We start from the raw sequence: 18,333 nt of genomic DNA on the forward strand, positions 1-18,333 counted from the left end.
TTCAAGCCACAAAATGGTATTGGTGTTTAAATCATGTTCTGCTTCCCCTAATTTAATTTGCTCTGCACTTTTTCCACTTTCTTATGCAATTTTAATAGCTCACTCTCCTTTAGGGCCAACACCAAGTCCAACTTCCTTCCACCCTCTACCTTTTTCGTCCTCCTCTGTACATACATGCAGTACCTCTTCATGCTCTGCTCACATCCAGCCCTGTCTCGACTGCAGCAATGCAGTCAACGCCCGAAAAAGGAGGAGGGACGCCGCAGGAAACAAATGATCTCTCCCATGGTGCTTTTGTTCGTGGAGGCTGTCAAATTAAGGAGGATCTCTGAATCTGCCCAACAGTGTGAAAAATGTTTCTCCCCGGTGCCTGTGATTTTATACAGCACATCAGCAAATAAATAGGTGTGTGGAGTCTCTCCTCTATTCATAATATATGATAATTGCGTGTAAATTTCAAAATCAATTAAAATGACATGCGCAGACCACCTTTGCATGGATGAGGGAATACCCATAAACATTTCCACATCACGGAGATTTCTCCCTCATATCTTATTCTGCATAATGAGTTGCTTTAGAGACCTCGGACGTCATTCTCTCATCCACTGCCCCCTGACTGACTATTGCATTATTTATGAAGTGGGGATGTACGCTGCTGCTGCTGCTGCTGCTCACTGTGTGTCCTGGAGTACATTTCCATCCACGCAGGCGGCGAAGTATCAGCCCCTGCCTGTATGCCACGTCCATTACGGTATTCCACTGATCATTTATCAGTGGAGAAGAGGAGCCAGACAAATGCAGAGATAGAGACGAGGGAGAGAACGAGGGAAGCGCAGACTGCTGCAAATCTTCAGCAGCAGCCTCATTTTCACTACAGCAGAGGTACAGTACCAAGCTTTCTCCTCTCTCTTTTCAGCCTCTTCCTTCTCACAGTGCGTCTGGTGTCGTCATCTGTGAAATAATTCATCGGTGAGCACAGATTCCCTCAGCTTTACAGTTTCATGGGATTGGTCCTTTGTGTGTGTGTGTGTGTGTGTGTGTCCGTCCCAAGACACATGATGCTGAGGAAGGGGGACAGAGAGGTCCTCCTGGATCTGGACTATGTAGGCGACTCACAGACCACAGAGAGCTACGGGAGTCTGCGGAACGGGAGCTTCATCCCACCAAGATATGTGAGCAACTGGTTTTACTCATTTCCTCATAATGCTGCATTGTTTGCTACTTTTGTACAGGCAATCACATAAACTTAGAAAATAACTGCACACTCAGTCGTGGAGCAGCGGTCAACTGCTTCTCTGCCTCATCGCTTCACACATCTCAAGAGATGTTGCAGTGAATCTAGTAGGGTTTTATTCTTGATGTGATATCCACAGGCCAATGAGGTGTGGTTTATCAACAATGTCTTGTGATGAGACATGACTTTGCTGCACTGAAGGATTGTTATCATACTGTAGGAAAGGTCAGTGATCATCCGTCTATTATCTTCCTGGACTCATTACCCCATAAGAGGAGGCTTTTATGATGCTGTGCAATGGCACAGTATTTTATTGTAAATCATTATTTTTAATTAAAAGGAAATTAACAGAGGTTTTACAGTACATGCAGAAAAGTGAGATGAAGATAATCTTTGCCAGCAGCTCTTACCTGTTTTTAGTCAACAGACTTTGATAACAACTCAACCGTGGATGCTTTCAGCTTTCAGCCGCAGCCGCTGACGAAGATGTGGATGGCGACGATCCCATTCACATTCACTGGAACACAGGGAGCAACCAGCCAGTTCCACAGCCGGGGAATTACTTCAGAGATGGAAGAACTAAAATCGGTAGGCAGCATCAGCAGTACGCATGGTATGAGCTCAGTGATGGATGACCTGAGTCAGTCCCTGATTTAATCTTTTGGCCCTTCATGGTCGATCTGGGTTTAGACTTTGTCCTGGTGTGGGAGGTCCGCTCGCGGAGGAAGCGGCGAGGGAAGGGGAAGAGCGAGGTGACCAGTGAGGAGGGGACCTCCGTGCCCACGGAGGAGAAGAGCAGGTCTGAGCGAAGGAAGGCGCAGTTGGCACAGTGGAGGGAGAGGTTTGTTCAGAATCTGGAGAGTGCTGGATTGCTCATGGAAAAGGTCCGATTCAAGATTACTCATCTTAGTCACAAGTTTAAAATCGACACATTATTTTTGTTGACTCATTCATTAACACCTCCTCTACGTTGCCTCTCGCCCCTATAGGAGGAGATGGCGAATGAAAAGAGAACGATACATTTTCTGAAACTCAGCGCTCCCTGGGATGTGTTGGTGTGTTTTGCTGAGGAACTCTGTCTGAGAGCGCCGCTGCAGGTCAGCACAGATGTTCATGAGGAAATTGTTCTAATTCAATGTTATAATCCTTGACATTTCTATTGCATCACACCCCATTTTGTAATGGTTGGATTTGTTCAGTGATAACAATTCAGTGTGAAACCATGAAATCTAGTACATACATATGCCACTGAATCCTAATCTCCTTGTTGTTCCCTTAGCTTTTCATTTAGTCTCATCAGCAGCTCAAAATTTAGTTTTTTGTCCAATACATTAATTTGGACAAAAGGAATGACGTTCTCAACAGCCTGAACTGAACGTCATGTTTAGTGTTGATTTGAAAATTTTTGCATTCCAACATGCTGGAATACATTTAAAAAAAAAATATATATATATATATATATATATATATATATATATATATACATTATCAATGATGCATGATGCACATTACACCTGCTAAAAATCAACACAATGTCATTTTCATTTTGGGCATATCAACATGTTGAGCAGGCCATTGTTTTTAATGTGCAGCACCTTGTGACCTTTCGAAAGGCACATTTATATGTAAAGTTTTCTTACAACATGCTGACATTTAACTCTAGCACCGTTATGCTAAGTTGAGATAAGTTGTAAAGTTCAGTTGGCACCATAGCTGCAGATTCTTTTTATTTGTCTTCTTACACCAAACCCTAGTTGATAGGATTGCTGTGTTAAGAGACATTGTCGACTGTTAAGTCTTCTTGCTCGAGACGTAACGAATCCTTTGGGCCCTCGCTTTGTTGCACACTGACAGAGTCGCCTCTGAAGATGTGTGCGCTGTTCCCAGAGGTCAATACACATCTCGTTTTGAATGAAATGCTGGGACAACCCTGGTTGTCACCACATCAAATGAGAGTTATAATTCGAATAAAGATTGATGAAATTGTCCTAATACTGAAACATTGTGTGTTTGGCTTCCAGGCACAGACAAATCTGGACTTGGACACATCTGCCAAGGTACTGAGTAGACTATGCATACCTAATGTGATGAAAGAGTCGGTGCCAAACAGGCCACTGGACTATTACACATGTGCCTTTCGCAAGTCGAAGATGAACAGGTAAGTTCTGGTTCCCTTTTTGCCAACCGTATAACCGGCTCACATTGTTTTGCAGTATATAAGAGTGTGACTGGCTTTTACAGATTCCTTGGCTGTGACGACCATGAAACCTACTTCACTAATACACAGAGGCACCGTGTTGTGAGTTACAGGACTTCCTCTACAGTTCACTGGATCTACTCTGTGTTTATTTTATCTAATGGAGTGAGAGTTTGTGTTTTATTTCAGGTGTACGAGATCCTTTCCAGGACGGTTTATGGCAAAAAGAAGAGGGCAGAGGTAGGCGTGGACAGACTGATAAATGAAGGGGCGTACACGGCAACTTTCCCCCTGCATGAGGTCAGATTTTATTCATCTGCTGTTTAATCTGATGTAAGATCTGCGCTGTCTTCCCACTCTTTTCAGCCATTTATTTTTGGTTGTATTCTGGGTTTTTTCCGACAGGGCCCTTTTCAGCTTCCTAGCTATGAGATCCGTCCTGACGAACTAAATCAGAGGCAGGTTGTTTACCACTACTGGGCCCGCTGGTGGAAATGGTACAAGTACCAACCACTGGACCACATCAGGGAGTACTTTGGAGAGAAGATTGCACTCTACTTTGCCTGGCTGGGTAAAATATAACATAATATATATGTATGGTGCCTATAAAAAAAAGCATTCAGCCCTTCAACTTTTTAATGTGGATATCATTTCTTTTGTTTTGAAACGGAAGTACAGAAGCTAAAACTCTACAAATTAATAATTTGTAAAAATATAAAACAACTGTGACACACCTTAAGAGCACAATTAGCTGAGGTTACATTTAGTTTAGCTGTTGGGCCTGCAACTGAATGGTCCACACACTACACATATGCTCAATGTCTACATACTAACTTTTTGGGTTGAATGATCTTCATCAGTAGATGGAGTTTTCTCACTTGTGATGCAGAGAGGGCTCAGTTGTCATCATATGATAACTAACATCATAGAAGTATGGAACCTTTGGTATAGTCGTGTACGGTGAAGACAATGCGATGTGGTTTAAAAGGTATCTTTTCATCGCATCATCTTCAGAGGCAGCTTGAGATGGGATTTATCTTCTTTCTCTTTCTGTTTCTCTCTCTACACACACACACACACGCACACACGCACACACTCTAAGAGAGAAACGGATAGCTCTCTTATTCCATCAACTCGGGCTCTGAAGCACTTTTACTTCAAATCTTTTCCTGCTCTGTGTCTATCTCAAACAAACACACACACATGCAAATGTGCAAAACGCGCATCTTAAATCAGTTGTGAATGAATAAATACTCACATATTATATCAAATAACACAGTGATCCAGGCTAAAACCAGGGAAGCCTGGTATATTTGTATAGCCACGCTTGAGACTTTAAAACTAGCCTGAAGACATACTGTGTGTTTTCTGTGATGCCAAACCAACCTCTTCATCAAGGACACTCCAGCATTAACCAGCAGTGTAATTTCACCTCAACCGAGAGCTGCAGCCTAATGGAGCTTTATGTCTCTGCAGGTTTCTACACAGCCTGGCTGCTGCCGGCGGCAGTGGTTGGAACCCTGGTCTTTGTGTCTGGAGTCATGTCCATGGGTACCAACACACCAGCGTGAGTCAGCACACAGCATACTAAATACATTCTTAATGGCACGAGACGCAAACCAACACGCAATTTAAAACACTGTTAATTAAGTGTTGGGTACTATTTAGATGATGTATCAATGGCCACAAAGGCCATGGCCCTGTTGGCCTTGGCGTTGAGGTGGTTGAGTCGTGAATCCCCTGGCTCCAGTCTTACAAGGGATCTTTGTTGCATTTTATCCCCTGTGCCGTTCTCTCGTCATTCCCCTCTCATCTTACTGGGCGGCTGTGGCTGAGGACATAGAGTTGTTCGTCCACCAACGCCGAAGGTTGGCAGTTCGATCCCAGCTTCCGCCAGTCCACATGCCGTTGTGTCCTTGGGCAAGACACTGAACCCTAACGTGCCTCTGTCGGCTCTTCTGACAGTGTTAGAATGTGTATTAATGTGACAGAGAAATGCGCGGTTAATAGCAGCAAGCGCTATATAAATACAGTCCATTTACACTCGTCATGAAGGCATAACATGCTCTTGAATTTCTATCTCCACCAAAACAAACAGGAAGACCTTACGTCGTACACCAACTTCTGTGAGTTAGTGAAAAGCAAAAACAAAAACAGTGAACCTCTGGAGAATTAAATTACACTCAGTCAAGTCTATATCTGCTATCTCTTGAGATAACAGCATAGTGTATATTTTGACTTATACTTTGTTTGAGCCGTCTGTCTCGTTCCCTTTGCAGTCAAGTATTTTATCTTTGTATTTATTCTTGTATCTGTGTGGAAGAAATTAATAACACAATCTTGCTCTTACAAATAACCAATAACACCTAGAGTCAACAGTGAACAGGTTTTGCTGCTTCAGCCTTTACTTGATCTGGTATGACCAGTTGCTGTGTATCAGTTTTCTGGTCTGTGTACCTGAGCCCTTTGTTACACTTATCATTTCAAGTATATACATTTCAATAGTTGTATCACAAAAATCAAAAAAGTCATTAGAAAATTGATCATAGCTCACCCGGCGTCTAATGAGCGATATCCATGACTAGCGATTTACTTTGGATGTAAAAAAAAAAAAAAAAAAAAGGCAGCTTGATGTTATACCATAACCTGCACCAAAACCTGAGCTTTCGTTCCATATCTGGCATCTGGCACCATTTCCACAGTTTAGCTCTGAACTTAACACGCAGACATGAGATTAGCATCGATCCACTCAGGAAGAATAAAAACAAGCACAGTTCCCAAAATGTTTAACCATCTCATTCAGGCTTGTCCAGAAACTCTTACACACTTCCTCACGCATAATGTCCAAAAAAAGCCCAATTTCTGATGCAAATACATAAAAGCACAGTCCGGCCCGCATGAAAACAAATCCTATATTCATGCAATTCACATGGAGTATGTCTGTGGCTTCTTCATTATACACTATTCACAGCACTGTGGAATCCCTCTTTTGTGGCATCCTGTTGGTTTCCGGGAGAGATAGCGAATCACGCTTTAAAGGGAATGGAAGCCGAGTCAAATCCTTTGGAAAGAAAACAATCAAATGGCTCATGAGGTTTATTAGTTTACACCTTCGATTAGAGCCATTGATGTGTGTGTGTGCGTGTGCGTGTGCGTGTGTGTGTGTGCGTGTGTGTGTGTGTGTGTGTGTGTGATTGCAAAATCCATTCCTGTTGCCGTAACTCACTCAGTCCCTAAGGTCTCCCATTAATAATTAAGAGTAGGTGTGATTAAAGGGCCATATGTCTGTGTTTCTGTCAAACTGCAGCAGTCCTGTTTTGAAAGCTTTTAAAACGTGTTTTCTCAGGTGTAAAGTGCTATGTGTGTCCGTGTGTCTGTCGGCAGTAAGGAAATCTGTACGAGCGGAGGCAGTTATCTGATGTGTCCCCTCTGTAACACGTGTAAGGCCTGGAACATGTCTGATATCTGCACCATGGCTAAGGTAAAGAACCTTCGAGACATTTCACTGGTGAACAAACCAGTTTATCAGCATAATGCAGATGGACTCTCAGAGGTGATATGTGTTTGTCTCTGCATTGCAGTTGGGCTACTTATTCGACCACCCAGGTACCGTCCTCTTCAGTGTGTTCATGTCCTTCTGGGCTGTGACCTTTCTGGAGTACTGGAAGCGAAAGATGTCCACCCTGGCCCATCACTGGGACTGCATGGACTTCCATGAAGAAGAGGTCTCATAATCTTTCCTTTCTTGGTTTCTGTAGTGTGAGTGTGGCCACACTGGTCTCGTGCACTTTATGGTTCTGTCATGGTTAAGACTAGCAAACACAACGGGGTCCGACTTTCCACAAATCGTCTGGAGACTCCAGGTCTGCAACCCCCCCTTTTTTTTATTAAGAACTTTATGTAGCAGGATTTAACAATGGTCAACCAGTTCTTCCACACAGCAAAGTTTAACAGCCACGGGGCAATCCTGAAAGCTAGCCTATAAATACATTCAAAATCAACCACATAAACACAAGGATAAAATGCTGGTCATTAGGTAAAGTGTACAGTAGGTGATGTTAGCCTGTTGGAGAAAGTAGCATAATTGTTAGTCCAGGCTTGTGAATATACTATATAACCTCTGGAATAGAACATAAAGCATAAACCTGTTTTGCTTAGTGAATATCAGTGTTTATAATGAAGTTATTGTGCAGTTTAAGATAATTATTTGATTTAATAAAGGGCAGCATCAAATAGGACATTTTTAAGCTTTAGGTGTTTAGGGGAACCATAACCCTGATTTAAAAGACTAAGAGTTGGAGCGGTCCTGCAGTGTTCTGGAAGCTCTTTCCAAATATTTGCTGCATAAAAACTGAACGCAGCTTCTGCATGTTTAGTTTTGACTCTGTGGCCACTAACATCCAATTGTTGACTTGTTCCAGTGCTTGTATTGGACTAAAGTCCCCTGGCGATGGAGTTATGTAAATTTGTGTGGCGTCTGCATTGTTATGGTAATGTGTTTTGTCTCTATTTTGTGACCTTTGGAGAACCGACTCTCCTGCTGGTTTGCAAATATATGTTGTCCCTAGACCTGAAGTGGCATTGAGTCCACTGAGTCTGATGTCATCACTGTGTGCCCTCAGGAGCGTCCTCGGCCGGAGTTTGTAGCCATGGCCCCAACTATGGAGGAAAACCCAGTGACTGGGGTCAAAGAGCCCTACTTTCCAGAGAAGACCAGGCTGTCCCGCATGTTCACTGGCTCCATGGTCATCATTATGATGGTGAGACACTTTGTGAAATGTTTTACACACAGCTCTGGAGCCTCTTTTAAACTTCAAATGTTTTATTGTACATTGGTATCAATGTAAATGAAGTATTTGGGGCAGCAGAAGATTCTCCCCTTGTTTTCGTTGTAAGACTTTTTCTATTGTTGGAGTAAATCAATATGTTGATTTGGCGATATCAGCAATTGTTTATATGAGTCTGACATTTACTAGTGGCATTTCTACTGAATGAATATAATGCGACGTGTTTGATGTGATTAATTACCCGTTTACCAACAGCCACATATCATGATATGATTTTAATGCAAGTCTTGATCGGCTCCCACACAAGTGCTACACGTATAAACTTGCTCTCCTTTTCTTATTCGCATAATCAGTCTCATTATACTTGGTTTCAGTGAAGCGTCTCTGTGTCTTTTGAGCTTTAGATTGTGAAGAGAAAGAGAGGTGGGGTTTACACCTGTGTGCTGTCTCACTGAATCCTACAGTGGTAACTGAACCCCTTTTCTAATAATGAATCCAGGTCATTTGCCCACGGGGTTCGATATGATCTGATAACCTCACCCACATACTGTCGAGCTATATCCGAGATTCACTTCCTCTTGGAAAGAAATCAGAGGATCAGTTTTCCTCCACCCGTCTTTCTGACAGAAGGGACAGAGGTGGAAAATTGAAAGTGCGGTCACAACACCAACACCCATGGCCTATAGAGGCTAACTGCATGCAACAGTATCCGTGACCGCTGATCTAGAAAACAATCCAAGAAGAGTGACTGAGATCGGAGCCTTTAAGTCAGTGAGCGTACTTTTACGCTGTTGAAAATGAGGCGAGGAACTGTTTCCTGCTGGAAGAACAAATTCTGCTTTTAATTGGCTACAATATACAATCTAAATAATACAGTTTAACTGTACAAAACAATTTCTCCAACTGTTTCAGAAACTTAAAACTGGTGAACTGTGGACTGGCCTTGGAAATGTGTTGTCAGAGAATCCGGCCAAAAATACAAACAAGGACATCATGAAAAAGGAATTATGTGTTTATAGCCAATCAGTGCTTCCTACAAGGCCTCTGATTGGGGCTCACAAACCTAACTTACTCTTGTAAACGTAGTCTGTACCAGAGGTGTCAGTCGGTAAATAATTCATAAAATCTGAGGGCGGCAGTGACGAGGCTGGACCAGTGAGCTAACTAGTGGTGTGCCACATAATATGGAGCAGCCAATGCTAAGTTCACCTTCTGAACCTCACGAAGAACTGTCTTCCCTCTTTTTTTTACCAAAATAAAATTCATCAACACCAGTCTTTTGACCCAATGTGTCTCCTTTCAGCTGTGTGTGGTGATGATCTTCCTGGTGACGGTGGTCATGTGCCGCGGTATCATCAGCGTGATGATGTTCCACACTGGGAGCCCTGTCCTGCGTACAGAGGTAAATCAGAGCTGCGCAGGGATGTATGTGCATTTTATTTGCTGTATTTAAAAGTGATGTATTTGATCATTTGCATTTTGTTTTTAAGACAGCATTACTCTTATTATGACTACTACACACTGCTTCTAACCAACGCTTGCTAGTAGTTCCTAAGTCGAGGCTGGTAACTAAGGGTGACCGGGCTTTTACCATCAGGACCACAAGGCTCTGGATTTCGGAGATTAGACTTTCCCAGCACTTTACCTGTTTTCAAATCACTGCTTAAAACATATTTTCATAGGAACGCCTATGTAGATAGATTTTTTAACTGGATTCAACTGATCTTGTTTGTTTAAGAAAAACAGTTTTGTCTTGTTTGTTTGTTGTGTGCTGTTTTATTTGAATGTATTTTGTCAAGCAATTTGTAACCTTGTTTAGATAAGTGCTATGTAATAATATATTATTATCATTATTGTAAAATGCATAGACTATACTGTGTGTCAAGTAGCTACTTTGACTGACCAGTATCCTTTTAGGGTGTGTGTCTTGTCTTTGTGTACATTCATACGTGTGTGTGTGTGTGTGTGTGTGTGTGTGTGTGTGTGTGTGTGTGTGTGTGTGTGTGTGTGCGTGTGCGTGTGTGTGTGTGTGACACCTCCTCATCAGGCAGGGACCATAGCAAACATCTCCAGCAGTATTGTTAATCTGGGCCTCATCCTGTTGATGGGCCGGGTCTACACTGCTTTAGCTGAGCAACTCACTAAATGGGGTAAGAATCATTACGGCTCTCCTCTCTGTTGACATCAACCTCTCACTGGATTGAAACACACTGAGGGCTGAGGCTTCTCACAGAGCAGACGGATAGTCTAATGATGAGAGCAAAAGAAAAACACATTGCAGAGTATAACACTTGTTATATTTTTGATAATGCTCCTATCAACATCTATCAGTTGCATCTCGTAGCAGCCGCATCTGGCAGCATTTTGAAAGTGGCAATACTGCTATGAAAAGTCAGGTTTTAAGCAGCAGCCCGAAGTGTTAGTCTGGCTAATCTTGGAGAGGAAACAAAGGCAAACAGTAAAATTGATATCATGGATTTAACGTCTTAAACACTGTTGTGTCCTTGTTTTCTTTGGCAGAGATGCACAGAACACAAACCCAGTATGACAATGCCTTAATCTTCAAGGTGTTCATCTTCCAGTTTGTCAACTTCTACTCGTCTCCTTTCTATGTGGCTTTCTTCAAAGGACGGTGAGACATGAGTCCGTCTCAGCAGACACAGAAATGATCAAGAAACTAAGACAACTCTGTTACCAAGAAGTTTTTAACTGTCTAACTTCTCCTTGTGTGCAGGTTTGTGGGTTATCCCACAAAGTATGGGACCTTGTTTGGCATGAGAAATGAAGATGTGAGTCTCTTCTTCATAACTATTCTATGAATATAAATGTTCAAGGAAGATGATTTTATCGATCTTGCTTTAAGTTTTTAAAAGAAAACTTGATGCTCCACGTTCATATCTGTGTGTTTTCACATTGCAGTGTGGTCCCGGGGGTTGTCTCATTGAACTGGCTGAACAGCTCTTCATCATCATGGTGGGAAAGCAAGTCATCAACAACATCCAGGAGTTCATTCTGCCGTATGTTACTATTTGACTGATCTACCAGTATGGGTTTTCTGATACATCAAATCTGTCAAAAGGGTTTTTACGGACCTCTCCTAATAGTTTTAATTAGTCAGAGATTTCTGTTTTGTCTTCATTGTTCAAAGGTTTTGCCTTAAAAAATTTAAAATGTATTTTTTTTGTTAAATGTACCTGTGTGATAATTTCATGGCTTTGCAGTAAGTGTTGCATTATACTGAATCCCGCATCCTGACTGCAGCTGTGTCTCTTTGGTGCAGTGATGATGACCATGCTCACCCACCTCTGCAGCATTGGCACATCGTGTGTCTGTGCGTGCTTGTGTGCGTGCGTGCGTGCGTGCGTGCGTGCGTGGGTGGATGCTCGTGTGTGTGTGTGTGTGTGTGTGTGTGTCTGTGTGTGTGTGTGTCTGTGTGTGTCTGTGTCTGTGTGTGTCTGTGTCTGTGTGTCCAGACAATAGAGTAGAACCAGGGTTGCAGAGGGCTGTAGTAAACAAAACATGCAGCTGATCAGCTGTCAGACCGATACAGTTCTGGGTTTTGACCACTAGTGGCGCTGTCATGCAGCATATTCTTCAGTTTGTTGGCAGAACATACCTATGAGGGTTAGTGACAGGGCACACAACACCTGACATTTAGAGACCAACTGCAGAATGGAAACCTGATAACAAATGTGTGGTGGTCAAATAATTCTCTCTTCTTATTATTCTTCTTATCATGTTGTTAAAAAACACAGATCCCACCCAGTCTGATGTTGCATTAGTACTTTCTTTATGTCATTATATCACGTGATACATGAACATGCAGTCATCTGGGGGAAATCACAATAACACACATTATTTAATGTATTTAACGTAGATCTCAGGACTGATCCCCAAATAGTGAGGCTGGAATGTGCCGCTGCTGTTTGCTGATTGATATAATGATTGATTGTTGCTGAGAGTGTGGGTTGGCAGCAAGGTTGGGTCTGGTTTTCAGTTTCTTTTGTCTATTCTGCAGCTGGATCCAAATTTATGGCCCAAATCCTTTGTGGGAAAACAGCCCACAGGGTTTCTGCTATTGACTAACCGCTGACTTAATCTAACCCTGACACTGGCAGAGCTTCCTTCAGCTGGCTCTTTGGATCAATACACTGGTTCCAGCTGTCCGTTCTTGTTCATATCTAAGAGGCTGCCATAGAAGAAAGGAGCGTATTTTAATTGAAACCCGTAAAGTTGATCTGTGTCACACCGGCTTTAACTCTAAACGTGTGCCTTGTCTGAGCATTGAAAAACAAAGCTTTGACATGTGTAGTGAGTTTTGAGGCAGATATGTGTTATGGCAAAGTAGGAATCAGCTGCCAAGATGCCAGTTGCCACATGTTACTTTTGAAGGATTCGGCCTCGGTTACTGACGACCGCTCTAAATTAATGCAGCTTTGCAGAAAGGAAAAACCCATGCTCATTACAGAACAGCATCACTGAATTTATAATATCTAGTGAACAACAACAGAGACAAGAAAAAAAGAATGAACATGTTAGTGTAAAATAAATATAAAGAATACACACATTATATTAGAATCAGATAACAGACTCTTTAGCAGCTCCAGATCTGTTGCTCTGTAGATGAGCCTGACCCGTGACCTGCCTGTGTTGACTATAAAAGTTCAATTTTAAATGTTTATTTTACATCAAGTCTGTTCTCTGTTTCTTGGCTCTGACAGTAAAGTGAAGGCCTGGCAACAGAGGAGAACTTTGGCCAAGGTGCTGGGGGATAAGGCCTCCCATGAGCCTCGGCGCTGGGAGGAAGACTACCAGCTGGTGGAGTGTGAAGGCCTCTTTGAAGAGTATCTGGAAATGGGTGAGCGTCTGGAACTCTATGTAACTGAATGTGGCGCAATTTAAAAACTGCATGTGTCAGTTGTCTTCTGTTTTTCATTGCGCAAATCGAAAATGCCTGTTGCGCTTGCAGTGCTCCAGTTCGGGTTCATCACCATCTTCGTGGCGGCTTTCCCCCTGGCGCCGCTCTTCGCCCTCCTCAACAACTGGGTGGAGATCCGCCTGGACGCACACAAGTTTGTGTGTGAGTATCGGCGGCCGGTGGCCGAGCGTGCGCAGAACATCGGCGTGTGGTTCAACATACTGGAAGCCCTGTCGCACCTGTCCGTCATCGCCAATGTGAGTCGACTGATAACAACATCGTCACCGTTTACCCGTGACAACGACCATGCTTTCTCCCTAACATTATATTTTGTCCCTCTGCAGGCTTTTCTAATAGCCTTCACATCAGACTTTTTACCTCGTCTGCTTTATCAGTACAAGTTCGGCAATGATCTTCATGGATACGTCAACTTCACCTTGGCTTACGCCCCGCTTAACTTCACCGAGTACCCAATGTGCAGGTACAGGTTTTTTATTTCAACTCACTTTAAGCAAAAATATTGAAAATGACATGGTTTAATAGACCTCCTACCAACAGAGGATAGTATTACTGATGTGTTCTGCTGCACATCACACTCAACCATTACACTGTAAGTTAAGCAGTAACTATATGTATATATATTATTTTTTTTCAGATATAAAGCATACAGAGACGGTAGTGGAAACTACACACTATTCTACTGGGAGCTCCTCGCTGTCAGACTTGGTTTTATCATCGCTTTTGAGGTACAAGGAAGCAACTTTCTCTCTCTATGTGTTGCTAGTTATTTATATATGATGTCCAACTAGGTGTCAATCACCGTTCATAACATAGATGTTGTGATAGCACGGAAAGTTTTCCTGACTTTGATGTGGAGCTCTCGTGTCCTGTCGTCTGTGCGTCGCTCCTCCTCCAGCATGTGGTGTTCTTTGTGCTGCGAGCCATTGACTGGATCGTACCGGACGTCCCCGAGTCCCTGGAGCTGAAGATCAAGAGGGAGCGCTACCTGGCCAAACAAGCTCTGGCCGAAAACCAGGAGGCCCTGTTGGTGAGTCGAAACCGAGTGGCTGCCCCTGCCTCTGAGGGCACCTCTAGTCCAGGTCAGTAGAACATGGGACACACATAAACACAAACACAATGCCACGAAACACACATTTATTTATTCATCTGACAGGGCTGTTATTAAGTATTTTTAGGCTTGAACATTAATGGTTTCTAGATGAGGGCTTTCAAATGATTTAAAGTCAGGGAAATGTGAGGCTGTTGACGTCACAGACCCTTTGATTGAAGATGTTTCTATTTGATATGCTTTGAATTATCTGCGGCCACACCAACACAATGGAGGAGCACTGAATGTGGTTTGTGCTGCACAAAGCACAACTGAAATTATGCGTGAAAAACTTAACTGATGTGTGACTTTCCAGTAAATGGTGCCCACTTGCCTCACTGATTGGTGTCTTTATAAATAGCTTATAATGAAATACTAAATTACTTAATTTAAGTTTTATGACATCTGACCTAAATCTCAGAATCGTTTCAGAGTCAAAAATGTATGAGCGTTGTGGCAGAGTTCACAGGTCACAGTGTTAAACCTGTCACCGATTCTGTTGATTCTCATAAATAAATTCCACATTTTAAAGGCTTTTAAAAGCTCTCCCACCCACTAACACACCTCCACAGAGCGTTTTTGGAAGCACCTGCAGGTCGACGGGCTGTCATAAAGCTGCGACGCTGCACGCAACACGATCATTAAAGGTAATCTGTGTGGGATCTGGGCCATACATATCGCTGTCAGATGAATTTCATTATATCCACAGACTGGTGGCATTTCCTCTGTCAACAAAACTAATGAGTAGGGCAGAAAATGATTTTACTGGGGAGAAAAAAATAAGTCATTGCATCCATGCAGGACGTAAACAGGAACTAAGAAGTAGAACAGTTTAAAAAAAAAAACGGGCTCGCAGCCTGTTACAATAACATTCTGCTCATGGGGAAAGCATATCCATAAAGTGTTTATTCATCCTGATCTGTGTGTGTGTGTGTCCCTGTGCTCTGACCCATGCTGTTGTCAAGTGTCTCATGTAGTGAATGTTGGTGGTAGAGAACAGGTGACACAATTTCACACAAGTGAACAAATGGAATCCTCGAGACAGAGATCATTAATTAATCAAACTGAGTTCAACTCCAGTTAAAGCTCAAAGTCTGTGTTAAAGGGAGCTCCTCTCCTAATTTAGCTTGGAGATTATTTACATTGGCAGCTAGACATTGTCAGTAGATAACTCAATGTTATCTTATTAATACAAAATATGATACGACTCACTTGATAACTGTAGTACTGACTTGTCACCCAGTTTGACATGAACTACTGTAGACCCTCTACAATGCAAGTTATCTCGCGAAAGTGCAGGGGAGCAGGGCGGCCAACGTTTGAGCTCAGTTTGGCCGAGTGATATTTTTTTTCAGATAAGTTTAAGTGCACGGAATTTCAGTCCCAGAATTCCAGTTTCCATGACTTATAATGAAATATAATTATGACCGTTTGCCATTTATGAACACATTTGTGTATGAACACAGTAGGTGTTAATGTGAATCCACAAGAGTGACGCATAAACATCAGTGAGCCTTATAAGTTCTGGTATGAAGGATATTCCTTTCTTTTGTTGAAGCGTTCTAGATAGACAACACATTGTGACTCCATCTTCATACACACAGGCATGAGATAGACACAGATTCTAATCGTATTCTGAAGAAGAACCTTAATGACCATATTTCCCACCATGTTTTGAAACTCATAGTGTCCTGCCTCACTTTTATGACCAGTATGTGTCACCAGAATGAATAACAGTTGTAATCCAGCAGCATGTTGCAGCAAAGATTGTATGCGTCAGCTCTTTTTTTTTTTTTTTTACTTCATACCTCTTACGGTGGTTAGTCTGACAGAACTAATACTCTCCCATCTTTATTCTCCTTCCCCATTCCTTCCATGTCCAAACCCAACTGCACTGCCTCCCCTGAAGCAAGCGACACGTCCTATGGAAACATGAGTTAGGACTCCATACTACCATGGAGAAGTTGTTGTGGGAGAGAATATTTGAGGACTAAAAGACACTCCTTTGCTTCTGGGATATTGAGTGAACTCTTTCAGTGGAATACTTTCTAAGTACCGGGATTCAATGTCACTTTACTAATGCATACTGCTGCACAGAAACTATGATAAACAGGTACGTAATGGAGGCTGGACTCACCCTAAAATCAGTTTATCCGCTTCACCAACATTTTCAGGCCGACTTACAAAAAGTCCATGACTCACTGAACATTCACTTTACAAGCTGCATCATCACAATCTGTCCCTGATCCAAAAAGGACTCCACGCAGGGTACTGACTTCAGCAACTGGGACGAAAACAGCTTAAAAAATGTGATTCATATCGTTTGATAATTGACCGGTTACTGCAGCATTACGGGGGTAAGATGTTGGAACAAGGGCATTTTTTTTATTTTTCTTTGGTCTGCACATAAATACAGTTCAAATTTACAAAGTAAAATGCAATGGCTAGTTCGGTCAAATGTTAAAGCTAAAATGCAACAAAATAACAGGCACAATATCTTAAATAATGAAGCCGCATCCATGTCAGTATTTTGGTTGGTTTGTTTGTTTTGACTGGTTGCAGCAGTTGGTGTTTTTAATGCTATCATACTGTCATCAGTCGTGTCAAGTCAGATTTTATCACAGCAGATGCTGAGGTTTCCTCACTGCCTTAACTTTTTCCCACAATGCAGTTTGAGAGCAATTTTATAGAGCGGGTGGAGTTATTCGGGACATCTAGGAGTCAAATTCTGGTTCATTTTTTTGCATGGAAACTCCCCTGATTGAATCATCAATACAAAAGTTGCGTGGTAAATATCTGGTTCTTTTGGTAAAAAGATACAAGCTTGTGCAGATAAAAATGTTTGACAATGACTCACTGCATTCATGTTGGAAACATCTAATGACAAACCTTTTTAGAAAAGTGATAAATGTCAAATTCACTTGTGGTTTCTGACTTGTTTTCGGACGGAATCATTTTGTTCCCAACTAGAACAATGAAGTGTTTTGAATTCGCTACCAGTCTGATTTTTGACTATAGGATCTTCTCCATACACGCCTCCAACAATGGCCGGGGAAAAAATAGGATTTCTCAGAAACAAAGTTATTCAAACTGATGACAATTGAGGAATTTAACTGAAAATGTATTAAAACTGATGACCATAACTTAAACACATGTTATCATCACATTATCCAGGAGCGTCCTGTGTTTCTGTGTTGAAGAGCATTTAGGAATTTCATTAACACAAGTATTTTAAATGGGAAACAATCTTCTCTCACTTGATTATTAGAAACTTGATTTGACGCCCCCCCCCCCCCCGTCTGGTAAATGATGACGCCTTTTAAGCTCTGCACCTATATACAGTGGCAAAGTCTCTCTTTTCAAGGGATCGTCATCGTCGCCTTGACAGAGATTCGCTCTGACGACAAACAAAAACAGGCTGAGGAGTCCTCTACGTTCATCTGCTTGTGTGAAATCAGTGGAGTGCTGAATGTGAATTTTAATTGTGTGTTTCTTTTCTTTGTGACAACCGCTCAGATGAGGTCAAAGTGCACCTTAATTTTACAGCTAGCTGAGACTGTAAGTTTTTTTAAGCTAATTTTTAATGGACTGTGATTGTGAGGTGACAGTACTGTTATTAATACCTGGGTTATCTGGTGTTGTAACTATGTGATAAAAAAAACACATATGCAAATATCTACACTTACATCTGCAATGTATGCACTACGTATGCAGCAAAGCACATACTGTGTACTGTACATGTTTACTGTCCATGAATGCCGAGCATGCCTGTCTTTTTACTTGAATTCTGCACAATTGTTACGGAGGATGTCGTGGCGTTTAACAGTACCTCAGTATTGGGAATATTTTGTGTGTGAGCTGTTTTACATTTAGACCTTTTAGTCCAAAAATAAATCTAGTTTGATGAATGTGAAAGCCTCCTCAGTGTGGGACTCTGACATGCCGGTGTGTCTGCTGGGCGTCACTTGAAATGTTATCATTCCTCTCCATCTGCCTCCTCCACTTTCTCCTCCTCTCTCCATCTCACCCCAGGATGTACGGTAGCCGTGATACCTGCGTGACACTGATTTATTAGGAGTCAGAAACAGA

General features: G+C 42.2%; 1 protein-coding gene across 3 annotated transcripts; it reads left to right on the top strand.

Annotated features, from left to right (window-relative positions):
* The first annotated feature begins 118 nt into the window (after positions 1-118).
* ano11 (anoctamin 11) lies at positions 119-18,159 on the top strand. Of its 3 annotated transcripts, XM_047331310.1 has the most exons (25): positions 119-882; positions 1,052-1,172; positions 1,696-1,822; positions 1,925-2,118; positions 2,224-2,331; positions 3,256-3,392; positions 3,476-3,533; positions 3,621-3,731; positions 3,837-4,002; positions 4,908-4,998; positions 6,816-6,912; positions 7,013-7,156; positions 8,054-8,191; positions 9,522-9,620; positions 10,266-10,368; positions 10,739-10,850; positions 10,953-11,007; positions 11,138-11,235; positions 12,940-13,076; positions 13,188-13,393; positions 13,481-13,617; positions 13,792-13,882; positions 14,053-14,236; positions 14,817-14,891; positions 16,154-18,159. In XM_047331310.1, the coding sequence occupies exons 2-24, from the start codon at positions 1,056-1,058 to the stop codon at positions 14,855-14,857; spliced, it is 2,751 nt and encodes a 916-aa protein (XP_047187266.1). In that variant the 5' UTR covers positions 119-882; positions 1,052-1,055; the 3' UTR covers positions 14,858-14,891; positions 16,154-18,159. The 3 variants fall into 3 exon arrangements, with proteins under 3 accessions (XP_047187266.1, XP_035501981.2, XP_047187267.1); XM_035646088.2 differs by lacking the exon at positions 14,817-14,891 and having other exon boundaries at positions 14,053-14,184; XM_047331311.1 differs by lacking the exon at positions 14,817-14,891 and having other exon boundaries at positions 120-882.
* The last annotated feature ends 174 nt before the right edge of the window (positions 18,160-18,333 follow it).

The sequence above is a fragment of the Scophthalmus maximus genome, chromosome 3, assembly GCF_022379125.1.
Source record: "Scophthalmus maximus strain ysfricsl-2021 chromosome 3, ASM2237912v1, whole genome shotgun sequence".
Lineage (NCBI taxonomy): Eukaryota > Metazoa > Chordata > Actinopteri > Pleuronectiformes > Scophthalmidae > Scophthalmus > Scophthalmus maximus.

What these genes read in the sequence shown, in the direction of transcription:
- ano11 (XM_047331310.1), top strand. Translation starts at nt 1,056, where the DNA reads ATGATGCTGAGGAAGGGGGACAGAGAGGTCCTCCTGGATCTGGACTAT. An exon ending in GTCTGAGAGCGCCGCTGCAG is followed by an intron (nt 2,332 to 3,255) that starts GTCAGCACAGAT and finishes TTTGGCTTCCAG; the next exon opens with GCACAGACAAATCTGGACTT. An exon ending in GTGGCTTTCTTCAAAGGACG is followed by an intron (nt 10,851 to 10,952) that starts GTGAGACATGAG and finishes CCTTGTGTGCAG; the next exon opens with GTTTGTGGGTTATCCCACAA.